The sequence below is a fragment of the Zosterops lateralis genome (genome assembly GCF_965231275.1).
Source record: "Zosterops lateralis genome assembly, chromosome: 17".
NCBI lineage: Eukaryota > Metazoa > Chordata > Aves > Passeriformes > Zosteropidae > Zosterops > Zosterops lateralis.
Window position 1 is genome coordinate 8,667,235 of NC_139777.1, and position 26,128 is coordinate 8,693,362.

At 51.8% G+C, this 26,128-nt stretch overlaps 2 protein-coding genes and 1 long non-coding RNA gene across 5 annotated transcripts in view; all 3 read left to right on the top strand.

Annotated features, from left to right (window-relative positions):
- CLTCL1 (clathrin heavy chain like 1) overlaps positions 1-5,067 on the top strand; it is a 32,580-nt gene extending 27,513 nt beyond the window's left edge. Inside the window, exons 30-33 of one of the 3 annotated variants that reach the window (XM_083873735.1) lie at positions 62-283; positions 1,006-1,026; positions 3,197-3,272; positions 4,272-5,067. In XM_083873735.1, coding sequence (XP_083729861.1) covers positions 62-283; positions 1,006-1,026; positions 3,197-3,272; positions 4,272-4,387 — 435 coding nt within the window. In that variant the 3' untranslated portion in view covers positions 4,388-5,067. The remainder of the gene's footprint in view (positions 1-61; positions 284-1,005; positions 1,027-3,196; positions 3,273-4,271) is intronic. The other 2 variants (XM_083873736.1, XM_083873737.1) reach the window with 2 other exon arrangements.
- Positions 5,068-6,128: 1,061 nt separating this feature from the next.
- Positions 6,129-7,915, top strand: LOC310916546. The gene is made up of 4 exons (XR_014591316.1): positions 6,129-6,262; positions 7,194-7,300; positions 7,652-7,752; positions 7,841-7,915. It is a non-coding gene; the product is annotated as an uncharacterized lncRNA (long non-coding RNA).
- A 4,083-nt stretch (positions 7,916-11,998) lies between these two features.
- On the top strand, positions 11,999-25,806 carry SLC25A1 (solute carrier family 25 member 1). The gene is made up of 9 exons (XM_083874273.1): positions 11,999-12,116; positions 21,978-22,085; positions 22,202-22,301; positions 22,536-22,674; positions 23,131-23,215; positions 23,375-23,479; positions 23,851-23,966; positions 24,283-24,356; positions 24,452-25,806. Exons 1-9 carry the CDS (start codon positions 12,026-12,028, stop codon positions 24,564-24,566), a joined length of 933 nt encoding a protein of 310 aa, XP_083730399.1. The 5' UTR covers positions 11,999-12,025; the 3' UTR covers positions 24,567-25,806.
- Positions 25,807-26,128: the final 322 nt, after the last annotated feature.

A 26,128-nucleotide genomic window follows, 5' to 3' on the forward strand; every position in this document is an offset into this window, starting at 1 on the left:
AAGATGTAGAGCAAGATGTTGACAGGCAAGGGTCAAGCTTAACTGTTGTTCTGTTCTGTAGGATGCTATGCAGTATGCTGCAGAGTCCAAAGATGCAGAGCTGGCTGAGAAGCTGCTCCAATGGTTCTTGGAAGAAGGCAAGCAGGAGTGCTTTGCAGCCTGCCTTTTCACATGCTATGACTTGCTGCACCCAGATGTAGTCCTTGAGTTGGCATGGAGACATAACATCATGGACTTTGCAATGCCTTATTTCATCCAAGTGATGAGAGAATACCTTACCAAAGTGAGTATTGCATAGGCTAAAAAGCTAAGACTACATACAGTCTGCTGTATGATTAGCATTATGTAAACCAGAGCTCTTTGTATGTATTTGGAATATTACCATTCCTCATAGAGGAAGTCTTCTTGAAGTTCTGTAGGTTTCATCACTCCAGGCTAGCTAGCAAAGTTTATAAATAGATGTCTTGGCACTTGAAGAGGTCTAGTTAAACTTCTGCTTTTAGCAGTAGACATAAGCAACTGTGCTTCTCAGAGCAGCACCACAGCTGATGAACTGAAAACTTGGTGAGGACAACCCATATATCCCTTTTATCTTTGTGTAACTATGAAAATAAACTCCCCTTATTTCCTAGAGTAAAAAGAGCATAGGGCTTTTGAGTAACTAATAGTGCCCATTTTTCCTGTATCAGCCATAGGAGTAGACTATTGAAGGGGTTTGGTTTTTTAAATGGAAAACAGAACTTCAGATGCATAGTCTGGTTGTACAATACTGATACCAAGAGCTGGTCCTGAGCTGAGGGAAGAGAGATTCTGATCATGTGTGGTCCTGAAATGTTTGTCTCAAACAGCTCTAAGACACCAAGCTAAGGTTCTGCCTTGGAAGGCCGTAGGATTGCATAGGACATCACAATAAAGAACTTCATTGAAATGAGCAATGTAAAAGTGACTGCTTCAGGTTGCTTCTAATAAGTCATGTTAAGTATTCCCCTCTGAATTTTCTTGCAGGTTGATGGACTGTTCTATAAGGTGACACTCTGATTTCAAACTCTCTGTGTTTATTTGTGTCCCTCAATATCCTAGGTTTCTTTTACAGGAATCTAGCTGTAGCTTCTGCCAGAAGAGCAGTGTAATCTAGCTCTAACTCATTTCCTGTTCACTTTCTAATGCTAAAAGGATAACTATTCACAAGCAACTTGAAAATCCAACCAGACTCTTCTCCTCTTCATGAGAAACAAAAACGAGTGCTTGAGGAGGGCTTTACTTGGAGCTCCTTTTCAGTGTATTAGTTATTTTCTGGCATGGAGGATGCTATTCATAAAGAAAAGCAGTTGCCATGTAACTAGATGTGTTCCAAGGACAAATTGCACTGTAAATTGCCGAAGTGTGCAATAATTCAGGCATCATGGTGAGTTTGAATAGTGCTATGGAGCTTCTGTTAACTTCTTGCACAGATCTTAAACATCTCCTCGTATTTCACTCAGTAGAAACTTGCCACACAAGTTTACCTGAACTCTTCCATGTGAGGTTTAGGTCTAAAATCATTTATTTTAAACTGCTGGTTGGATTTACAAGTAATCATGTGTACTAAATATGGGATAACTTGCCAAAAGGAAAATCTGCATGGTGAAAGTGGTTTACAGTGAAACTAATTTAGTCTGTTGAATTAACTGCAAAACATGGAATTGGAGAATGGGCTTTATAAATGTGATATGTCTAAAATTGTCATGTAACTAACTTCAAAAACACAAAAGAATAGACTAGTTTCAGTGGAGTGTGTAGATCTTTGAAAACTTACCTATCTTTTCTGCATAATAAAAAAATGTTAAAGCACAGAATATCCTCTGTCCCAGAAGGGGTCGGGCACGTGGAGTATAATGACACTCACCTGGAAACTTCGAGAATCAGTTTTAGGCAGCAGAGCAGATGTGATCTGATCTGGCCTTCCCAGAGCTGCTCCTTCGCCTGTGGGGGACGGCTGCTCTCGGCATTCCTGCTGTTCGCCAGCTGAGGGCAGCACCGCGCCGCTGGCCGGAGCCACGGCAGGACAGCGCCAGGGAAAGGCAAACCCAAGAGCCGAGGCCGGGGATAAACAGGACAGGTGGTTGAAAATGGGCAGCTCTCAGTTGCTTTGATCCATAGTCATTTTGGATAGCGTTTTTAATACCAATATTTAGTGTTACGCTGGAGAGCTTAGGCTGACAGCTATAAATGAACTAGTAAAAGACCTGCTGCCACTCAGGTTGTCAATTTAAGTTGCAGAAACTGTTTAGAGATGTTACCCAGATATGGTGTTAAAGCGTAAGAGACCTCTCTTGAAGCAGTTCTCAGACCAGATGTGATTCTTGCAGTGGGAAAGGAAGATGAGGAACAGCTGAAATACAACATTGGGCTAAATGTCGTTTTGCCCAGGATGTTAGTACTGCCTGTACCAGGATTTGAAGCTGTGTGACTTTTAGACTTTGTAGTCTTCAGTCTCTTCTGGTTCTCTTCTGGAAGATAAAACTTGTTAAACCTGAGGAGGAAAGTACTGTTGCTCTTCAGATTGCTTTCCATACCCACAAGCAAAGTTGTGTTTAGGGCTCCTGCATTACTGTAGCAGTTCCACAAATTCGTTTAGCATTAACAGAGCTTTATTTGGCACAGCACTGAGATCTGCATAAAGCTGATGCTACTAGACCACTTCCCATGATGGTCCTAGAGTTTCCTCTAGCAGAAGTCTCTGTGAATACAGTATGGTTAAAACAGTACCTTGCAGCCAGGTTAGGCTGTAGTCCTAGATGAGATCAAACTTCATGGGGCTGGAATATTTGCAAATATTTGTGAGGTGTCACTTAAAGGGAGAGGAATTGCAGGTTAATAGGTAAATGTAGGTTAGGCCCATTTGAGATGATGGTCACTCTATTGGGTTTGAGTTGTGGGTCATAGTTACCAGTGACTAGGGCCCCAAAAGATGCTTCCTTTGAAGGTAATGAGTACCTCATCTGCATTTGAGAGCTGCCGTTTATTGCAATACACCTAAAAGAATTGGGAAGTCAGTTTTACAACAAAGATTGCTGGGAATAGGCAGACTTCTGTAGTCTCCAACTTGGACTAAAAAGGAGCACTTGTTAGCTGAAGTACCAGGCATGAAAAGCTTCACACAATGGTGCAATTCCTAGACAAGACCTTCATAAATCTCCTGTTCACTTCAATGTAGGTGGATAAACTTGATGCTTCTGAAAGCCTAAGAAAAGAAGAGGAACAAGTAACTGAACCCACTCCAATAGTATTTGGTAGGTTTTAATTGATTACCTGTTGTTAATCTTTGTGAAGGCAGCTTACATGATCATGTTGGATCCAAGAAAATTGGTTTCAACTAGATAGTAATTGAGATGGTTGTCTCTGTTCAATGAACTGTGTAAGTTGGTGAAGTGACATCTCACTCTTACAGTACTTCTGCTCTTCAGATTAAAGTATTGCTCCTCTTACATGGCTCGGATCTCTACTTTAGGAATCATGTTTCAGTATGGTAATAGGACAGGGGATACCAAGGTGTTGCCAACTCCAGGAATAACTTACAGAGCGTGAAAATTCCTCTTCTTATTCTTGTCTGAGGAATGTGTCTGCTTTCTGCTCTTCCAAGTAGAAAGGCAGACTGGTTTTCTAGCTCACGCATTTTAAGACATGTGCAGCCAAAACACCATGGCTGTCTTCAAGTGTGATGCTATTTTAGAAGCCCTTCTGAAGAGGCATTCAAGCACCTAGAAGTGGCTGGTAAGGGAAGGATGTGACTGATTCACTGTCTGATGTAAATGTTAACCTGAATTTAACAGATGCATGAGGCATGTGTGGTCCTAGTGACGAAAACAAATCTGTCGAGGTGTGTTCAGACCTTTTGCAGCACCCTCCAGACTGTGAGACCTAACAGACCTAACTATTTGCTTGAATTGCTTTATTCTTTAGATCTGACCATGCATGGGTTAAATAATACCAGTTTGGCTTTCAGTATGGTCTCTTCAAAACAAGCCGTGTTTATTATGACCTCAAGATCAATTGATACTCATCTTCCCTCTGAGTCCTGCCTTGCTCTTTGTAGCTTCCTGGTAGCAAGAGCAGATGCATGGGTGCCCACTCCATGGCACATGTTGGGGAATAGTGTGACTTGCTGGTGTGTGCTTGCACAGGGGCTGATTTTTAGCTAAAGCCTAATAGTCCTATTACACAGTACAACTAGCATTAGGGGGAATCTTGGGATCATAAACTAACTTTCTTTTTGTCTCATGCTTTTCTAGGCCAGCAGTTGATGTTAACAGCAGGCCCCAGTGCAGTACCTCCCCAGGCAAACTTCCCATATGGATACACAGCACCAGGATTCACCCAGCCGCCTGTTTATGGTTTCAATATGTAACTAGCTCTCTGACAGACCTTCACTGTCTCTGTTCTCTTCCTTCCCGTCCCTTTTTAACTTCTCCAAGAAGTGTACAAGGCACAGATGACCTTCTGTTGGCTGAACACACTTGCTGCCCAGCTCAGTGAGGAGACTTCAGCAGGATGCCTGTTACTGTTATTTATTGATTATTGTCCGGTTACATTTCAACCTCTGGAAGGCAGCTTTTGTTAATGACATTGTGAGACTCTTGTCTGAAGTTAAGGCACTATTTCACTAACTCATATAGCAATAACTACTTGAGGCCAGGGGGAAGAGAGCATAATTTTATTTCTTTTGAAAAGCCCATTGAAGGCAGCTGGGAAATTGCCTGGCACCAAGTTGTTAAAGCTTTAGCTGAAGCTACAGAAGTAGCAGGGTTGTTAACAATTCAATGAAACATCTCTTTAATAATGAATTGTTGAAAGCTTGTACATCTGACCGCCCCATTTTATTTGCATTCTTATGTGCAAAAGAAAATGGGCTTTTCTAATATTTGTGCTCTGAATGTTTAGAGGAATATTGGGAAAGTTTCCTTTTCTGGACAATAATGCTGTTGGAGTTCAATGCTGTTGGGGTTCAATACTGTTGGGGTCTGTTCTCTGTTTTCTGGAGTAGATCTGAGACTTGAAGAAAATAAATCTCATGCCAGAGAGCAAACACTTCCCAGATCCTTTTTGTTTAACAAGAAGAGAGCATGTTACTTATTGACGTTAAATGGTACTAAAACAAACCTCAGCTGTGTGTGGCAAGAGAACATAGGAGTGTGCATGGGCTGCCAAAGCACTGGAGATGCAAGAGCACAGCGTCAGGGTTGGGGAGGGCGACACACTGCTACCATATTGAGGCAGTAGGAAGGGCCATAATCCTGACTTTTTATTTGCACCTTTAACTGATTCTGGCATTGGCTTCCTGCCACACCGTGTTCTGACCCTCTCTGGTGGGCAGAGTCAGCACCACCTGCGTGACCAGGGTGCACTGACTCAGTTCTGCTATGCTGCAGTAGGATCAACAGCGTGTCCATCATCCACCTCTTCCTTTGAGAATGCCAACAGGGATGTATTATTACTTTGTGCCACTTCAAATACATGTATCATTAACGTTTTATGTACTTAGATAACAATGTATAATTTATGGTTATGAATCTTGTGCTAATCTTGAATATTATAAAAGTCCAATTATAAATGTAAAACTGCAGTATCCACCGTGTGGTTCTAGTCTTACTATCTTGGGTGTGGGGACTGGCTGGTAGTAATACACTACCACTCATAGCATCAGGTTTCTTAATCTGACAACTGAGAATGCCAGGCAGGAAAAGGGAGACTTGTGCCAAGGCATGTAACAGGGAAGGCCTAGTAAGTAATTTAAAGGGAGTTGTGGTCTCTTCACCAGACACATCAGCACATGCTGTCACGTGGGGAGGGTGTGCTGCAGGAGGCAGTCACATGTTCTTGTGCTTTCATTCACTGGGCTGGGAGAGCTTTAGTCCCATGTGGAGGGAGGTGCTGCAATGAGAATGTCTTCTCTGTTGAAGTACACTCCGTAGCAGTGGTTTTGATAAGTTGCACCCTTTAATACTGAGTCCCACTTGGAACAGGGCAAAACACCTTTAAATGCAAACCAGAGGAGATTGTCAGGGTTGTAGAATCAGTAACAGCAGACTGTGCTTTGGCACAGTTCTAGTGAGTGTGTTTTCTTCTTGGTCACCACACTGTGACAGCAGTGGCAAAGGGATGCAGTTCCTCCTTCCTGATGCGTGCCAGAATGCCCAACTGTTGCTGTAATGTACTAACCTCAACTTAGTACTGGTCAGCACTCACGGCTCAGCTTGAAATGCCGAGCAGCTAATGAGTTCAGGTAAATCTTCACTCTGTCCAGACTTATTCATTGCAGGAATTAGCCAGGTAGCTTGCCATTTTCCAGGAAAATTGTACTTCTATTTTGTATCCAGTTCCTTGTCAATTGAAATAAATTGGGGTGAATCAGCTGGAACTGAAGACCAGCTCTAGTATTAGTGTGACAGTAGGACTTTCCATCCTGGCAACTTAAAAATGGGCTCCGACTTTATATAGCAGCAAGTGCAAGCTGATGGTGAAACACAGTGAAATGCTAGATCAAGCACTGGAACAGCTCCTGACTGTAGAGAATTGAAGGTAGCCTGGGGATCCTTAATAGCCTCAGTCTAGAAATCTAATCACAGGAGTGACTGAGTTCTCAAGGAAAGCAAAGCTGCCAGCTCTGATCAGCAGTCTTGCTTTAGTTGCTCTCCTGGTATTTAAGCTCTTGCTGAGTAAAATGGCTTTTATAAATTATGTGATCTTGCATTCTAACATGCATTCAAAACAGACTCCCTGCCAATACAGTGCAGTTGTACCTAAAATGTGGAACAAACTCTTGTATACCAAGGTACTTCACTGCTTCTCTGAAACTGAAGTAATTCACAGCAGGAAATAATAACCCCTCTTTCAGGTGAAGAATTTACTTCATTTCATGAATTTGTAATGTCCAAGTTTTTGAAAACTTGGATAAGATTGTTTTGCAGAGAATCTGCTTTAAAACTAAGGTTCTTGCTAATTCCCACCCCAGGGACACAGGACTGGTGCTGTCCTGTAGAATAATGTGCTCATGGAGAACATGCTGCAGTGTGCAGCATTTGGAGACCAACTTCCAGGCTTATGTCAGAGGGTAACTTGCTAGAGACTACACATGGGCTTTTACTGCCTTGTGGTTTTCTGTGAGAAACAGAGCATGAATCTCCTTATGTGTAATAGCTCTTGCTATTTGTCAGACCTTAGGGGAATCTTCCCTGGTCTGTCAGACTTTGGGCACATACAGATCTGGCATCAGAGAAGACAAGCATTCACAAGGGGAATTCAGGAGGAATGCACCACTGGGGTAAGTCCTGTTTTTTACTTCATGTAATGGTGTGGTATTTTAAGAGACTTCCATTTCCCTTCCCCCCTTTTTAGGACTATCATTAAATGGTAGTGTTGCAGAAAGAAATGATCTGAAGTAACTTAGCTCCTTAAAAAATAGATTTTAGGCAGATGAAGTCTGTTGAAGTTTGTGCAAATAATAGGCATGATACAGTAAAGACAGTAGTAACTCTAGGGTCAAAAATCTAGTTCTGATTTAATAGTCTTTTAGCAGCTGCAGTGCTGAGTGCTGGCACTTAGAGCACAACATGGATCCTTAATTGGGCTGTGGGAAACAAGCAACGACTTTTTTTTTTCTTTTTTTCCCTAGCAAATCCAGGAGCAGTTACTCAGACGCTAAGAAATTTCCTTGGTTTTTTTTGAACGCTAAAACTGACAAACAAACCTTGTCAGATGCCCACTTAAATGAGTGTGAGTAACTTTAGTACTTTGGCAAAGCTGACTGTCAACTGCTTGTAATGAATGCTTATACTTGGATGTGTGATATCCTAATTGGCAGGCTAGGACTTGGCCTCTGAGAAATTCCTGTTGGGACTGAATCAGCATGACAGTTTTTCAATCTGCTGAAAAAAAATGAGGTGAGAACTCTTGCAAATCTTGGGACAGGTAGCACTGGATGTGCCAGGTTCTTGTAAGAAGCAGTTTACCAAGTGTATGTATTACCTTGTGGCAGTGTTATTTCTCATCTGTAAAGCTTCTTGCAGTCTTTCTGGGTCCCTTCTGTTCTGTAATGGTTTGGCTTTGCACTTGGTTCCAAGCCGACTGTATTTCCTTTTTTGTTTTACAGAGTACCCCCAGACTGCTTCAATCTCATTTGTTTCCAGATAAGGACATAAGGCTGAAAAATGCTTGACGACACCAGAGTGCTTTGTGACAGTCGTGTGTAATTAGGTTGTGATTTGCCAAGTGAATGAGCCTTGCTATAGCAACCTGCAGGTGCACCAGTCCAGTTTAATGGATCTGGAGTCATTGCTGTGCACCATCTCCTACTTCAGCTGGTGTTCCAGCCTCCAGAGAGTTTGTCACTAATGTAGTTTTTTCATTTTCCAATACTGTGCATTTTCTGTGGGCACCTTTCCAAACATAATGACAAATCCTGACTCCTGTTTTACTAATAAAACTGCAAAAATTCTTAGCATAGGTATGTTTTTCAGTTTGTCTGGAGCCTTTTCAATCTTTAAAAAAGGCAACAACATCCATCTGTTTTCTTCCAAGCTAATATAAAGTTGACAGCTTTTAAGCTTAAGATGAATTTGAAACACAGTCAGTAAAGTCCTGTTTTTTATGTGTCAGAATTTAAAAATCCTGAGTCAGGTTCTGAGCTTATTCAGTTATGCATTTCCTGTGTGGTTCAATGACTCAAGATTTTTTTTTTTTTTTTTTTTTTTTTTTTTTTTTTTTTTTTTTTTTTTTTTTTGTCTGTTGTGTTTTTAATCAAGATTATAAAATCTGTTTGCCTAAAAATCTCCATTTCTTCTTTCCCCCCAGTGGTTATGAAAGGAAAGGATTACAAAATCTTCTGGTATGTTGTTTTTCACAACACTAAGTTCTCCAATATTAGGCAGAGCACAAATTCCCCAAGCACTGGTTATCCAGATGGGGAGCTAGGAGTGAGTGTGGGTAGGAAATGCTGCTTAATAAATCTTTGAATTGTTCTCCTTTTGTAAGGTACTTTTTTTTCCACTTAGGGGGTGGGGAAATGGCCTCATCAACTGCTGATAGTTTGTCAACTGGAGTTGCTTTGTTGAGTAATACATCGTGCTGTGAGGGATTCATGACCATGGCCAAGTAGCAGAATGATAATGGTGCATGGACTGTGTACATGGAATACGGACTTCACTCTCTCCTGAGATGACTCAGGCCCACATAGATCTGAGCATAACAGGGGCTTCTGTGGTGCTCATGAGAGGCTCAGTCCTGCTAATCTCAGTGAATAACCTTGAGCAGCAACAGGAGCTCTTTCTGCACGTGTGCTCAAGTGGGAATCGTGTTCATTGTTTGGAATAGCATAATTTTTTTTATAGTCACAGTAGCTCCTGCTGCACACACTTCAAAGCTGGGGAAATGTTGACTCAAATCTGCAGTACTTCTTGAAGCCAGTTATGTGCATGATCTGTTTTGCATAAAGGAATTGTTTGGTTTTGATAGGCAACCTGAGAGAAAATGAGTTTTCTTATTTTATCGTAAGACCGCAAGTGATTGGGGATTAATAATGCATGAAAAGGTTTGTAGTAGTTGATGAGTTGTAACAATTGTGAAAATACATCTGTTAATTCAGTGAAATGAAGAGGTTCTCTGATCCCAGGATATATAATAGGAAGTTATGAGCCACATACTGACCGCTCATGGTCTCTGAAACCATGGTGTGCTGTCTAGTGCCAATTAAATAAAAGTAACAATAATAACTTTAGGGAGGGGCAAGGCAGGAGTAAGTTGGAACTAAGTGTCATCATGTAAGCATGTGCTTCTGAGGCTCCAGAAAACCCTGTCTGCATTGCTGTTTGTGTTTGAAAAAATAAATTGTGGAAGTTGCTTTCATTTTCAGCAGCTCTCTTTAATTCTGATTATTAGGGCCTGGAGAAGTGCCATGAGGCACACAGGCTGCAGTAGCACCTGACTACATATTTCACAATTCTTGTGTCTTTGTATGCCAGCAGAAACAAGCACCAGCCACCAGCAAGGGAAATGAGTTCAGATTGTCAGAGGGTTGCTTCCATGAAAATTCCTGAAGTGAGAGCAGTAACAGAGTGGGTTTGATGTTGTGTCCATAACAGTAGTTGCTCTTCTGTGGTTTGACCATGCATTTCTTAGGAGATGCTCTTGACCCTGTGAGCCTGGTCAAGTATTTACTTTCACATAAATAATGGGATTTAAAACATCCTCTTGCAGCCCCTGGTATTTCAGGGATTGTTTATCTTGTTCCGCTGTTTCTCCTTCAGGCTTTCTGCTGACAAGAGGTGTTAGCAGCTTCTTGGAGGTCAGGTCCTTGCAGAAGATGGCTTGCAATCTGCATGTGATTAAATATGAATAATCCTTTCCCTGTTCAGCAAGGTAAGCACTGCTGTGAATCCCACTGAGGCTGATGCAAATTAAGCATGTGGTGTGGTATTTTCTTGGACAGGATGAGGTTGTGCACAGGCCTTGGTGACAGGGGAATCTGTAAGAGCCAGTGTTTGTTGTGAAGGTAATCATGCCCTCACAGCACAGGGTGTATGTTCTGCAGGAGGAGTTGCAGAGGTTAATCAGAAAATCCAAATGCATTTATTTACCATGTTTATCTTATCTTTACCATTCGAATAATGGTAACCTGAACAGGAGTAGCTGCTCTGCATTTGTGACTGGGACTATGACTGTATCTTCCTTCCCTTCACATGTTAATTCCTCCCCCTCCTTTACTTCCCTGTGTTACAGGAGGGGAGGCCTTAGACTTGGCATGAGACCACTCTGTGCCTATTTTAACTCTGTTGTGAAACCACATACAGTTTTGATCTCACCTGAGGGCAAGTTCTGCAATGCAAGTATGTTTGCTTTTAACCCTGGCAGAATAAAGGTGCTTCAGTTGCCCAAAGAGTTTTTCTGCCAGTGGTTCAGCCACAAAGCCAGGGCTGTGTAGCTGCAGTGAGCTTTTGGCTGGGGCTGCCAGCTGCCCGATTGCTGCTGGGTCTCGTAAAGCAAAAACCACGTCACAAGGCACACGGAGAGCAAGTCTGGACACGAGTATGTTTTATGCACAGCTGGCGATGACTTCTTGCACAAAATGTTCACTCTTTTGAGTAATGTGGCTGCTCCAGGTGTACGGGAGTTCTGGAGTACAGCTCCAGCCTTCCCTGGTTTCTGCGAAATCCCGGATGGAAATTAAAACAGCGTTGGTTTATTTCCCTGCATCCTGCAAATACAGCTTTTGGATATAAACTAGAGCAGGACAGTCTTCCTCTGCAGGTAAAGCAAAAACACATCCTGGTGCAATTTGCACAGCCTAATTATTGAGGAGAAAAAATAAATCAAAAGCCAAACCAGAACAAAACAAACAAATAAAACCAACAACAACACAAGCACCAACCGACTCCGGCTAAGCCCGGAGTGTCATTGCACCCACAGCAGCCTTTTACTTTGAGAATATTTTTGTTTCCCTTCCGCCTGCACTGGGCGTTCACATGCACTTCCTACCCCGGGGGTTCCTGGTCTCCGTTCCTCACTGAAACAGAAAGGATTGAAGCCAAGGGCCCGAGAGGAGCAAACCCTCCCTCTCCCTCCCCTCGGAGCGCGGTGGCGGCGCAGGAGCGCACTGCTGTGTGTATCCCCGCCGACCGGAGGCTTTGGGGCGGTTCAGAGCCCGGCCCAACGTGCCCGGAGGTGCTGATGCCGCTCAGGAGAGGAGGCGCTGCTGTCCCCGTCCCCCCGGCCGGGCCGGCACCTCTCCCGGAGGCTTTTCCCGCGGGTTCCCGGGCGCGGGCTCGGCAAACCCCATTCCCGCGGCCCCGGAGGCCGGGCCGGCTCACGGCACCGCTCCCCCGCCGCTCTCCAGCCTCGCCGCTCCCCGCAGAGCCGCTCTCCGGGTCCCCACGGGCCGCCCCCGCCCCGCCCCGGCGAGGATGTGACGCCACGGGGCCGCCCCTGGCGGGCGCGGCTGTGAAATAGGGCTCGGCCGGCCCGGCGGGCAGCGGAGCCGCGGAGCAGCGCGGCCATGCCCGTCCCCGCCGCGCCCCGCAGCCTGGCCGCCGCCGCCCCCGCCGGCAAGGCCAAGCTCACGCACCCCGGCAAGGCCATCCTGGCAGGTAAGGGGCTCTCCCGGGGACGGGGCTCGCCCCGCCGTTGCCAGCGTGGGCATCCGGCTGGGCGGGGGCTGCCGGACCCGCCCCGGGGCGGTGGCGCTCCGCCGCAGGTGATGCTCCATCCCGGCACCGCCGCCCCTCTCCCGCTGCCGCTAAAGGCGAGCCCGCCGGACCGGGCTTTCCCTTCGGTACAGCCAGAGCGCTCCCGCAGCTGCATCCCGAGCGGGGCCGCTGGCTCGGGGCTCCCGCTGTCCGCGGGGAACCCGCGCCTTGCCGGGCTGGTTCTGCACCCCGAGCTCCGGCCGGGAAGGCGCTGCTGGGCTCGGGCTTAACGCGGGGCCAGCGACACTGGCGGGTTCAGCGGCGTCCGGCAGGAGGGAGCGGGTCTGCTGGGAGAGGCTGGTGGCACCGAGGGCCCCGCACGCTCCCCCGCGGGTGTTGCGGGACAGGGCTGGAGCAGCAGCAGCCGGTGGTCCCTGCCCCAGCCGTGTCCCGCAGGCTGCGCCGACAGTGCTCCTTTAAAGGCTGCTTGGTCCCTCCTTTGTGCCTGAGCATCAGTCCCTGTGGATCTGGGCGTGTTTTGCCGTCCGGCTGTGACCGCTTCCATGGGATGCGAACATCTCCGGGCGCAGCAGTAAGGGCAGAGTTAACGGGCCGCCTCTGCTCGGGGCTGTCCGAGCTCCGGGCTGAATGCAGTCCAAGGCAGTCGCAGGCTTGTTAAACTCCTTTGTAGCTGTTCATTAGCTCCCTGGTTTCTCCTGCCGGTCGCAGGACAATTCTCAGAGTGGAGATTAGCGTCTTTGTTTTGAAATGAGCCATCGCAGCCTCGACACGATTGGCATGTTTAGAGCTTTTGTGTTTTCCAGCCAATTCCCCCTCCTACGATTGTGCCTTTGTTTGTCCGTCCAGCTCCCCGCTCCCCTCCAAGGGCAGAGCTTCTGCCTGCCGGGAAACCTGCTGGGGCTGGATGCTGCCGCCGGAGCCTGCACAGGGTGCCGGGGCTCCCAGGGTCACGGCTCCGGGAGGGGACTGTGCTGTCACTCGGCTGCCCGGCCAAAGGGCTGGGGCACAAAGGAGCAGGGCAGCCTCCAACGAGAGGGTGCCCTATGGCTCAAGTGAACCCTTCGGTGAGATGAGGCTCCTCCTGAGCTCTGTGCCCCTCTCTGCTGCCCCGCCTCAAAATGAATTGGTTTTTTCAGGCCTTTTGACTTAAATATCTTTTAAATGGGATTTAATCCAATTTTAAGATGGGAAGGACAGGATGTTTCCTTCTTGTCCATCCTTCCCAGTCTTTCCCAACTTGCTATCCATGTACAATGAATGCATCAGGTTGTCACTGCCTGGACCAGTGTACCATGATACTGTCATAGATCTTGTGTAGGTCTGTAATCAGGATCATCAGCTTACCAGAATCAGCCTCCTGTGAGAAAGGTTGCAGCAGACTTGCTCTGCTCTCCCCTGCCAGAAGAGTTGCTGTGGGTATGCCTGGAAGCTGTCCTGATCTAAAGGAAGGGACATGGTGCTTGTGGCTTTTGCCAGGTGCCAGGTTGGGCAATACAGCACAAAGCTGTATGTTCACCTTCGTGGAGAAGCCTTCTGGGTTTATTTGAAGCTGCAGAGGTTGAAGAAAAACTCTATTGAGATGCTGATCTTCTCCTCACAGGCCATAATCAGAGTAATTGGTTAATGGGCAGAAGTCCAGCCAAGCCTCTGTGGCATCTAATTGTATTAGAGAACCACAGAAATGGAGAAAGCTGCTGTTAACTCCCTGTACCCTGGTCTGCTCAGCTCTCCAGCCCCTCACTGGGGGATGCAGTGCTGTTTGTGGCTGCTGCTGACTTTAAGGGATTTGCTGATGCCCTCGGAGTTTCTCATCTGACATCTATCTGCACAACAGGGGTATGTGCTTCAAAGCTCCATGTTCTGGAGAGCTGGAGGTGTTAAGATGGAACATTCCTGCTGTGCCTGTGCTGGTGGAGTTAAATATAAGCCATCATCCCACCCTGGGTGCATATCTGCTCCCAGACCCCGTGTGTAATTGGGATCCTCTGCCAGGGAGGCACAGCTCCCTCGGCTGCCCAGACCTCCACAGGCTGGGGTTGGCTCTCTTCTGAAGAGATGCAAGTAAAGCTCTGTCTGCCAAGAGCTCTTCTCCTTCAGTTGTCGCAACAGACAAAACACAAGGTTAAAAATTAATTTGCTAATGGGCTCTCCTTTGTCCAAGCAGCTGTTGTGTGCCAAGGCAGCACTTCACCTTGCAGTGACAGTGCTGCTGCTGTTGCTGTGGCCGTGTGTGGCCTGAGCACATGAAGGCAGCTCTGCCTTTTCTGCTGGGTAACAACCTGTTAGCAGGCAGGCCAGCAGCCCAGCCCTGTCTCCAGCCTCCCACAGCCAGCTTTCCCATTTTGTGCTGTGGTTTCCAAACAGTCCACCAGACTCCTGTCCCTCCCACAAGCATCCTGAAGGGCTGGGTGCTGCTGGTCTGCTGTGCTCCCAGCACAGGGCCACACTCCAGTGGGGAGCTTGAAATAAAGGCAGTTAAGTGGTGAGACAGGAATGCTGGTGGCAGAGCTGGTGGGACAGTCATTGGTCACCTCTGGGATTCCTGAGGATGCTCCTTTGCTGGGTTTTTTGATGCCACGTTGGGTCAGCTCAAGTCAGCCTGCAGCGCAGGCTATTTCCAGCCCAGCACAAAAGGTCTTTGCCATTGGCAGGCAAACCCTTGCACCCCTGCCCTCCTCTTGAGAACTTTGCTCGTGGTTAGTAATGCTCATTTGATGAAAGGCTCTGCCTGCCCCTCACCAGAGTTAAGTACAGCCTTGTTCTGTTTTTAGCCAGCGTTAAACCCTGGGGTCTGCTCCCTCCCACGGAGAAGCTCCCAGCTGCCTTGCTCTCTGCATGGTATCTCTGCTCACCCAGGGGCACAGTTGCTGTTTCTACCTACACCTAATCCTGCCTGGCCAGGGAGGCAGCACGCCTGGTTGTTGTCCTACACAGTGCTGGATTTGGAAAGAGCACACAGGGGTTGTGGCTGCTACCCTGGTGCTGGGTGCCACTGGCAAATGGCAGTGATGTGCACCAGAGTCCTCGGGGGATCATGGGCAGGGAGAGGGATTCAGGGAGAGAGAAGGGCCTGAAGAGAGGGTAGGGCGTGAAGCAGGGTTCAGCAAGAGAGCCCAGGCTCCCAAACAAAGCAGTAATTGGAGCTTCAGTTTCCTCTTCTTTGTTAATCCTTGATATTATCTTTCTTAGGGAATGCTGTACCTGCAGAGGAGAGGAGTCAGACACTGGGTGTGAAAGTGTCTGACTTGCCTCTTGCAAAGCTCTTTTCCCCAGAGTCCCAAGTCCATCTGGATTTCCAAGGCCTTTGCTCTCAGGAGAAAGTGTGAGAGAGGTTGTGCTGCTGTGAATGGCTGTGGTCTATCACACTCCCTGATTTTGAGATAGATGCCTGGTGCTCACAGCAGAATGGGTGATGTTTCCCCCTTCATGCTGAGCTGGGTGGAGGCTGAGCACAGTCAAGGGGAAAGATTGGTGAGTGTGGAGGGAACCAGTCCTGCCAGGTCTGCTGGCCCTCAGTACACCACTCCTGGCTGTGGTTTCTCCTGCAGTTGCCTCCTGTGGCTGTCATCTGTTTGGGGAATGGGGCACAAGGACCATACTACCTTTGAGTGTGTCCCTGGCTGCCTGGGAGCCCTCAGGGGCTGCAGAGGAAAACTGCAAGAGCCCCAAGGCTCCTGGTGGGAGGAGGATGTCAGCCCCACGGCCAGGAAACCACATTGAGGTGTCCTTTTGGTCTGAATGGATTGTGTATGAGCTGGGGTTAACCCTGGGCTCCGAAATGTGAATTTCTGAGATTTTCACATGCCTGATGCTCTGCTTGATATTCTGCAGGCAACCATTTTCTCTGGGCTGAGGTAAGTGATCGGAAGAAGTCGTCCATCTTCCCCAGACGATGAGCACCATGAGCTGACAGCTTGGGGATGTTGCAGCATCCCTCAGCTCTGACAGCCCTGTGTGGTGCATGCCAATGCAGCCTCCCTGCTCCTGCTTGTGCCCTGAGGTCTCAGGTCATCTCTTGACAGCAGGGATTGATTTTTGGCCATCTCTTCTCTCACCCTGTGCACCAGTGCTTGGTACAGCTGTCACTTCCCTGTGCTGGGGGCTGGGAGATCAGAGCCTGTCCCCAGAGAAGTCTCAGTCCTGGCAGTGGATCCTTCCTCCAGCTACAGGGTTGTGCTGGGGGTGTCATCCAACAGCCCTGGGCTCTGACATCAGCTCCCTGATGCATGTCCTAAGAGAGTTTTTGACACTTTCAAAGTTGGTGTCTGAAGTTAAGTGGTGGGTTGGCCAGGAGGCAGCTCATGGTGACAAACCTGGGACCGTGAGGCATGCAGGGCAATGGGGAGAAGGTGACTTGGGCCAGACAAAGAACCTGGCAGTCCTCAAAGGTGGAATTGGCACCAAAGGCAGAGGATGCTGTGACTGCAAGCACAGGGAAATGGCTTCTGCCATCATACTCACAGCTGAGAAGTTTAAAATGTAATGATGATTAATTGTCATATTAAGAAATAAATGCAAAGAGGTGCATATGAAATGTGAATGAAATGCATGTGAAATGCACAAATGGGTGAGTTGTGAAAGGGCAGCCTGTTCAAACAGGACAGTTCCAGTAAGACTCAGGACAAATGATTTCATCCCATCCGTAGTGTTATCTGCAGCGCTGTTTGCACGGGGCTGTTTACCCACCGTGGCACAGGGTACACAGGGGCACCTCTCGTGTTTGCCATCCTGTATCCCTGGGGGAGGTCAGACTGTCGCCAGCCTGCCTGTAGCACTCCCCAAACAGCTGTGAGTGTGTGTTTACTGCTGGACCCTGGGCTCCCCACTGGCCTTGCCCCTGTCAGACAGGAGACCTTCCTAACCCCGGCAGGGACAGACACCCTCTGAGCCTACTGACCTGTTGCAGGACCTGTTTTTTCCCTTTTAACCAAAACACAAATAAAACTTCTGGCAGCCTGGTTTGAGGAAGCAGCCTTCCCCATCTCAGCACTGAGTCACCCTTCTGGTGGCAGAGCTGCCCCCGTGGTGGTTTTCCAGAAGGATGTGGCTGCGGGTGGTTGGTGAAGGAGTGCCCGTGGCCAGAGGGAGGACGGCAGTGCTGGAGCTGTGCCGAGAGCCGGCTGTCCTGGAGAGCTGCAGCCCCAGCCAGGCTCCTGCCTGCTCCCGGGTTTCACAAGATGGCCCGTGGTGGGAAGTGCCGGGCGGGTGGAGCTGTTAAACCCGTTTCACCGCCGCGGGCAGGCAGGGCAGGACTGCTCCACGGCAATGGATGGGTGAAGAGCAGCCTGCATGGCTGCCCGGGGGGGTTGGTCCCTCGGTGCGGGGAGCAGGCGGCAGTTTGGGCTGCAGAGATCTGTCACAAGCTGCTGGTGGACATTTCTGCCTTCCTGGTTTGTAGCAGCCTGATGGTCTTTGGTTCTTGGAGGTTTTTTTCCCCCTTATTTTGCCATCTCCAAAAGGTATGTTGGCTAATGGGAAAAGGCACCAAGTCCCCTTGTGAGAGTGCTGCACACTGTAAGCACAGCCCCCAGGAGCTGGGCAGGACTGTACCCTGTGCCCACAGTGTGTGTCCATGTCAGCTGCTCACATGCTCAGCTGCTCTGCTCACCCCATCCAGCTTCACCTTCTGCACCAGGGCTGGGAGCCCCCAAAATGGGGAACTCGGGGCTCTGCCTCCCCTGGGAGCCTGTTTATGCCTTCCCACTGTCCTGAGCTGACAGAACTGAGAAACTTCAGGGATGGGCCCTCGGAGAGCTCTGCTGCTTTGCTTCCAGACCCTTAGGAATAATTTCCTCTGGCCTGAAAGGATCCTAACGAATCAGAAGTTAAAAGGTGCTTTTTATATGGAAATCAGGTGCTGGTATGTCAGCATGTGAAATTACTCTTAAAATGGAGAGACTGCAATTGCTCCCCAGGTGCTCACTTCTCATCAGAGCTGCACAGAGACCTGCTGCTCCCTCACTCTGCAGGAGCAGGATGCTTTTGCAGGCACAGCCATTTGCAAGAGTAGCAGTGGGGCCAGTGCCATCTCCTGCCCCTCTGTACTCCCAGACAGAGCAGAGGGTGTGCACTGGGGCACTTGCCTCTGGGTAGGAGTTTGCAGGAGGTGACAGCGCCAGTTCTGGCTGCACAGCCTTGGTTTGTGTCAGTCCTGGGGCTCTGCTTGTCTCTCCCATTGCAGCTGCATCCTCCTGCCTTCAGCACTGCCCTGGGCCTGGAGCTGGGGTTCCTGGGCCAGGTGGTCAGTGATGTCCCAGCAGCTGCTCATGGATGGTGTGTCAAGCTGAACCTGCGTGTGCTGCTGCCATCACGTGTTGTGTGAGCTTTGCAGGGGCAACACCCTCCCACTGTCCCCAAAAAACCCTCTTCTCCTCTCTTGCCAGCTCTCCCCAGCCGTGCCCAAGGGCTGCAGGCGTGTCATCAAAGGACGGCCTCCTCGGGCCTCTCTGCAGGGGAGAGCTAAACTTTTTCTAAGAAAACTATGCCAGGGCATTTTCCCCTTCTCTCCCCTCCCACTGAGCCTGCAATGACAGGATAGCTGGCAGCTGAAACACTTGCAGGCTTGCTCCAGGCAGGGAGCCATTCCTGGTGCTGGGAGTGGGATCCCCCTGCCGGGGGCAGCTTCCCTGGGGCCGGGCAGAGCGACCTTCCCTGAAGGACGTTCCCTCTGCTCTGGCTCTGCTGCATCCAGTGAACAGCCAGAGCCTTGGCCCGGCATCTCAGCTGCCCCGTGTGCTCTTTCACCTCCTGAGTGCTGCTGTTCCTGCTGACTCCGCGGTGTTGCAAGAGCTGGAGCTGCTGTTTAAAGTCCGGGTAAACAGGTTGCAAAGTCCCTGCAGCCTTGGAGAGGGAGGGGATTGGACAAAGCTGCTGCTCGTGGGTAGTGGAGTGATTTATTTGCATAGAATGAGGTTTCTTTCTGCTGGGCTAAAACTGTGTGGGGAGAGGAGATGGCAGCAGAGCAGGACCTCTGATGGGTCTTGCTTCCAGAGGGCTGCAGGGCAGGTGGCCTGTGCCACCCTGTCTTCCTGCAGGCAAAAGAAAATGGATTAAAATTCCCACAAGTCATGGAGTGTGTCCAGAGTCTCTGCTTTGTGCACCTTCCCATGGGATTTGAGGCCAGAACAACACTGGGGAATAGGGAGGGGACCTGGCAGCATGGGTGCCCTGTTCCTTCATCCTTGGCTAGGGCAGCCTCATTGCCCCAGAGGCTGCCAGTTCCCAGGAACAACATGCTGTTCCTTTGCTGGGCTCCTCTGGATGGCTTTGCCTGTGGGATGCTGGGCAGAGCCTCTGCCAAGTGTCACTGCTGAGGCTGTGAACAGGTTGCAGGAGGTGCAGCATCTCTCCCTGTAGCACTTGGTGTGGCTGTCATGAACTGAAGTGCTGGTTGCCACTGGACAGCTGCTTGTCCTGGGTCTGGTTCCTGGGTGTGCTGGGGCAGGAGCTGGAGCTGGGGGAACGAGAGAGAACAAATATTTATGGCACTTAAAATGTCCAGCACTTCAATTCTGCAGTGTAGGAGGGAGGGAAGTGGCCTTGGCAGCACCTGGGGTGTTGATGTGGCTGTGGTGGCGTGAGGCTGGTGACACAGTGATGTGTGGCAGTGTGGAGAGGTGCCAGCTGGTGCTCAGCTTTTTGGGGACTGTTGCACCCATCTGGAGGACATTGCTCCTCATGGAGCTGCTCTCTGGGGCCTGCCAGCTGCTCCTGCAGGAGCTGTTTGTCTTTGCAGGAGAAATTAGTGTTCACTAGCCCCTTGCCATGGGACTGGCAGTGTCTGCCACTGTGACAGACATGCCAAGGGCAGGAGAAGGTGGAGGGGGCAGCAGGGGTGTTCTGGGGACCCTGGGGATGGTGGGTGTCCTGCTGTGATGCCCCAGGGGAGCTGTTGGCTGGCTGCAGTGCAGTGAACTGGCCCAGTGTCTTCCTCCCCTGCCCCCAGAGCAGGCAGGGCTGGCAGTGGTCACCCAGCCCCGCCTCCTGAGCAGCGCCTGCCTGGGCTGGGCTGGGCTGGGCAGCTCCAGCCTCCCTGGGAACACAGTGGGAAACAAGGAGCCTTTGTTTGCTGTGGCAGAGCTGGGCTGGCCTCAGGCCCTGTCCCCACGGGGCCGGGATGCTGCCCGGCTGGGCTGGCGTGTCCTGCCTTGGGTACTCAGTGTCACGGTGTCCCCATCCGTGCCGTGCCAGCGGGAGGAGTGGGATGCTCTTGGAGCACGAAGCTCAGCTTTGCATTGCCCCGGCTGTGTTAAGGCTGGCCTGGCTTCTTGGCTGTCGGTGCAGCCTGGTGCTTTTTGTGCCTAGAGGGAAAAGCCAGCATAAGGCTGTTTTAAGATGGGTTCTGCTCATCTGCTGGAAGGAATGTGGGGAGGCTGCTTTTCCCTTTCCTCTGGAAGGGCTGGGCTGAGAGGAGGCAGTGGGGCTCCTGAGGATGCCAGTTACCAGTGGCATTGACTGGGTCCCCCCTCTGGCAACTCCAGAGAGGTCTCTTGCATATGTGAAGGCTGTGCAGAAGAAGCAGGACTTTGTAAGAAAGTCTGCTGGTCCAAGGAGTTGGTGCTGCCTGCTGTTGTCACAGGGAGCAGCCATGGGCTGTGGTGTCCCCTATCAGCATCCCGTCATGGGGGTGCTGATAAGCAGAGCTGTGCCACGTGGCACCAGCCTGTGCTTCACTGCAGAGCAGGATAACAACCACTCACCCAGTCCCAGCCTCTCCTACAGAGGCAGTGTGTTCCTTGCTGGGGTGTCCCCTGGGCCGTGGTGGGGCTGCAAGCCTGGCAGTGGTGGCCACAGACCTGCTGAGTCACACGCAGGACATGGCTGGGCTGGAGGAACCACTGGAGGCTGTAGAGGGGACTGGGAGCTGGCAGCCCACCTGACCACGCGCTGTGCTCCAGCCTGTGGGCTGCAGCATGATTCACCTTCCCTGGGCAAGGAGCAGGGAGATCCTCAGGGTGGTGTTGACCCCAGTGACAGCGCCCTGTGCCCTGTCCTGGGCTGAACAGGGTTGGCCCTGTGTGACCTGAGGGAGCTCAGCCCTGTGCTTCCTCCTGGTGCCGCACAAAGGGCTCCTGGTGCTGGGTGGGACCTGGCCACACTTTGATGTGAGGAAGTGCTCTGTGATCCATCCTGGCCGGATGGGCTGAGCCCAGCTCCCCCAGCACAGCTGGGTCCAGGGGTCCAGCTGCAATGGCTCCAGCCCTGCTGAGGGGAGCCCCAGAGCTGAGAGCCAGCATCCTTTGCTGCCCAGGCCATCAGGAAAGGCTGCAGCCGGTGTAATCAGTGCCCAGCAGCTGCCACTGCAGGAGCCCGGGACAGCCAGACAGGCTTGATGGTAATTGTGCTTCCTGCCAGCACAGCCAGGTCTGCAGATGGGCTCCTGCTGGAGTGGGAGTGGTGCTGGGCCTGCCACAGCACTGCTGGGTTTGTACATCCCAGTGCTGGCAGCTCACCTGGAGCTGTGAGGCTCCAGAGGGGGAGAGGTGCCTTTGAGGGACAACACACCAAATGGGCAGCCATGGGTGCAGTGTTTTGCCCTGTTTTCCCACCCTTTTGTCCAGTGTCCTCGACAGCTCTTGCCATGGTAGGGCAGTGATGCCCGTGCAAGGCATCACATTGGCACAGGGCCCTGCTGCTGTTTGGAGTCCTGGGGGTTTTGGTGAGGACAGGGATATTGTGTCACAGCCCAGACCTGGCTGCCAAAGGTCCCAGGCTCAGCTGTCACGGAGCTGAGAGCAGCCATGTGGCACTGAACGGGCACAGTGCTACTCCTGCCTCAGTGTCCCTTCCTCTCCCACGCAGGTGGCCTGGCCGGAGGGATCGAGATCTGCATCACATTCCCTACCGAGTATGTGAAGACACAGCTGCAGCTGGATGAGAAGGCAAACCCTCCCCGCTACAAGGGCATTGGTGAGCAACCCCTCTCTGGGTTTGGGTGTCCTGGGGAGCCTGGCTGGTGCTGGCAGGGCGGCGTTGGGGGTCCTCAGCGTGGCGGGTGACAGCAGCCCCGCTGTGCTCTGCCGCAGGGGACTGTGTGAAGCAGACTGTCCGTGACCATGGCATCCGGGGGCTGTACCGGGGGCTCAGCTCGCTGCTGTACGGCTCCATCCCCAAGGCTGCCGTCAGGTACGTGCCCCCAAGGCAAGGGGTGAGTGTGGGGGGGACCCCCAACAGCAACGAACAAGGGGGTGGCTTTGCCCTCTGCGTTTCCGTTGGCATTTTACCAAAGCCATGGGGTTTTCTGTGCAGGGAGGGTCCTCTCACAGGGTGTGCAGCTGCTCCTGGAGACAGACCCAGAGCCAGGGGGGGTGTAGACCCCCATCTGGGTGCCCAGGGGTTGGCACAATGGCTCCTTTGCAGGTTCGGGATGTTCGAGTTCCTCAGCAACCAGATGAGAGATGAGCAGGGGCGACTGGACAGCACAAGGGGCCTCATCTGCGGGCTGGGGGCTGGTGTGGCTGAGGCTGTGGCCGTGGTCTGCCCCATGGAGACTGTGAAGGTGGGTGGGTGTGCCTGCCACCGTCCCCTGCCTTGGCACCCCTTGCTGGGCTGGGCTGGGACGGGGAAAAACCCAGGGATGCCCAATTTTTGGGGACCTGAGGGCTGCATGCGTTTGCCCAAGAGAGTTTTGTAGAGGAGGATCTGATGCTGGAAAACCCTGTGGAGATCAAGTCAGGTGGCCCTGGCCCCTTCCCCCCTCCAAGGAGGAGCCCCACACCCAGGAGCCATTTTGTCACCCATTTTATGAGTGTAAGCCCCACATGGCTGCTTGCAGCTCCAGTTTCCCAGGTTTGGGCACAGGCTTCCCCTGTGATCTCTCCCAGAGCTGCCTGGCTGCATGGGTTGGCTCTGATCTTGAGACTGTCCCTGGAACAAGGCAGGAGGTGGCCAACAGCCCTTGGGGCCATCACACCTGCATTACCTCAGCCAGGACAAGTGCATCATCTCCTTGTAGGTGAAGTTTATCCATGACCAGACCTCTCCCAACCCCAAATACCGTGGTTTCTTCCATGGCGTCCGGGAGATCGTTCGGGAACAGGGTGAGTCCCAGGAAAGTGGCACCCTGACTCCCTGAGTACTGCCATGCTATGGGGACAGGGTGGGACATGGTGGATGGGCACAGGCTGGGACAGGTGGCCTGGGGAGATTTTTCTCTGCCACTTGAGGCTGGTCTCCCCTACAACACCCTCTTCTCGCAGGACTGAGGGGGACCTACCAGGGTTTAACTGCAACCGTCCTCAAGCAGGGATCAAACCAGGCCATCCGCTTCTTCGTCATGACCTCCCTCAGGAACTGGTACAAAGGTATGGTGCCCTTGGCCCCCAGGCCACCTTGGCTGTGCCTCTGACTCCCCAACCCCGGGAGCTGGGATGGTTTTTCCATCCACACACCCTCTATTTCTTATGGCTCAGTCACTTTGGAGGAATATACCAGGGTGGGGTGGCACCGGCCTGTGCGGCTGACAGGTCCTAGTGCTGGAGCATCACCTTCACACCCATCCTGAGCCCTGTGCTGCAGTGTGGGCTGTGTGGGGCAGGTGCTGCTGGATAGTCTCCACCTCAGCACTGCACCCTGACCACAAGCAGCCAGACCTGGGACCTTCCTTGCAGGCTCCCTCGGGAATGTACATGGGAATCCCACCGCCACTGTGCCCTCAACCTCTCTTCCTTCCCAGGGGACAATCCCAACAAGGCCATGAACCCCTTCATAACAGGGGTGTTTGGAGCCATTGCTGGAGCTGCGAGTGTCTTTGGCAACACCCCCTTGGATGTGGTGAAGACCAGGATGCAGGTACAGTGCCAGGGCCCGGTGTGGGACTGCTCTGTCTGCAGCAGCCTGGGGGCACCCACTGCCTGGGAGCTGTTTCAAGCAGTCCCTGGGGCAGGCACATGATGCCTGCGAGGTTTTTGGGAGATGTCTGGGATTGCTCCTGAGCCACGGGGAGTGTTTGCACAGAGGTGGGGACATCCCTGTGGAGTCTGATGTCCTGCAGCAGTGGAGAGAGATCAGTTCCTCATAGCACACTCCCAGCTCTCCACCTCCCTCCCGAAATCCTCCAGATGCAACCCTGGCTCTGGCCTCTGATCCTGCTTTTCCCTTCCCCCAGGGGCTGGAAGCGCACAAGTACAAGAACACCTGGGACTGTGCCTACCAGATCATGAAACACGAAGGGCCCCTGGCGTAAGTTCTGTACTGGGAGCGGCTGGTGGAGTGGAGGGGCAGGGAAGGGGCTGTGAGGGGACCCAGCCCCACGGCCCCCTCTCTATCCCTGGCAGGTTTTACAAGGGTACAGTGCCTCGCTTGGGCCGAGTGTGTCTTGACGTGGCCATCGTCTTCATCATCTACGATGAGGTGGTCAAATTCCTCAACAAGGTGTGGAAAACGGACTGAGGGGCCGGGCCAGGCAGCCCCCACCTCCTGTGCTCTGCAGGGCTTCAGCTGGAGAGCAGAGACCAAACCCACACCCACCTGCGGCGCTGCTGGGGCCAGGTTTGCCCTGCACACCCCAAACCTGGCCACCTTTATCGTTAGGATCTGGCTCTGGAGCAGGTTAAATTACTAGTCGTGTGCTGAAAGGAGCAGGGAGGGAGCAGCATTCCACCATCCCAACCCCTATCATCCCGCTCATGCCCCTCCCAATCTGCTGGTGACACTTTCCCCCAACCCCACATCAGCTGTGTGTACTGCTTAACCAGGCTGAGATGTCCCTTGGATAGTGGCCTTGGGGCTCCCAGCAGCCAGGAGCTCTTGACTGCCTGGGGAGCAGCTCTTTTGGGGGTGCTGAGAGCCCCCTCGAGCCATGTGAGTGCAAAGCCAAGCTGTACATCACAAGCTGACAGTGGGGCTGATGCCACTGGCAGGGTCACAGCAGCTCTTGGAGGGGCCCAACAGCCCTGCACCCCCTGGGGTGGGAGGGCGGTGACCCCCTGGTGTGACCCCAAGCTCCCTCCTCCCTCCCTGCCAGCACCAAAACCACCGGTGTGCAACATCCCATCATATCCCATCCCATCCCATCCCAGGGATCCTGCTCAGCCCCGGGCTGCTGAGCAGCGGTTGCCCAAAATTGCACATACAGCCAGGCCTTTAGTTCTGCTCACTGTGGGCTGGGGTTGGGGTGAGCCGGGTGCCCCCTCACCTGCCGTTTACAGCCGAGGCGTGTGCGAGCCGGGGCGAGGAGCTGCAGCCCCCCCCGCAGGCTCGGCCCCTCGGCCAGGGGTGCCAACCCCGTTCTTCTGCCACATTCCCCGCGTCCGCCCTCCCGCCGCTCTCCGTGGTGCCGTAGGTGATCTCGTAGCTTTTGGAGCTTCACGCTGACTCACTAACACACATGGCTGTGGGGCTGGAGCCCTGCCCTGCCCTGCCCGTGCCAGGCTGGCCCCACTGGATTTGTGCCAAATTTCTCCCTGAGGGAGCTGGGAGTGCAGGAGCCAGGGCTCAACCCATCCCTCCTCCCTCTTGAAGCCAGCGATGAGCTCAGCCTTAACACAGAAGGGTGAAGGAGGAAAGCCTGGGCACGGTTTACCTGCGGCTTTCAGCTCTGAAGCCAGTGAGGGTTGCATTAGGTTTTTTTTATTATTATTATTCTGTTTTACATTTGCAATTTGAATAAAATCAGTCTGGCTTTAGCAGCTGTGCCGGTGTCCGGGCTGTGCTGAGTGGGCAGTGAGTGGCTCCTGCCCTGGGGGTGGGGGATGGAGCTCCTGGGGCAGCATCAGCTCCAGCCCAGCAGTGCCCAGTCACAGATGCTCCCAGGCAGGGTTGTGCTGTCTCGCACACAGTGCTTTATTAATAACCCCGGTTAATTGTATGAAGTCCTTGCCCTGCCGTGGAGCCGAGGGGCGGTGGAGCAGAAGGGAGCGGGCTTGTCCCCCCGCCCAGCCCGGGGGCGGTGCGGCACGGCCGGAGCTCCCCCGGCACAGCCCCCGCTCCTCGCCCCGTGTGGGCCGGAGGAG

Excerpts from the sequence above, each read along its gene's own strand:
- SLC25A1 (XM_083874273.1), top strand. The coding sequence starts at position 12,026 with ATGCCCGTCCCCGCCGCGCCCCGCAGCCTGGCCGCCGCCGCCCCCGCC. Across the intron at positions 22,675-23,130 it reads GCCCCATGGAGACTGTGAAG|GTGAAGTTTATCCATGACCA; the intron begins GTGGGTGGGTGT and ends ATCTCCTTGTAG. Across the intron at positions 24,357-24,451 it reads AAACACGAAGGGCCCCTGGC|GTTTTACAAGGGTACAGTGC; the intron begins GTAAGTTCTGTA and ends TATCCCTGGCAG.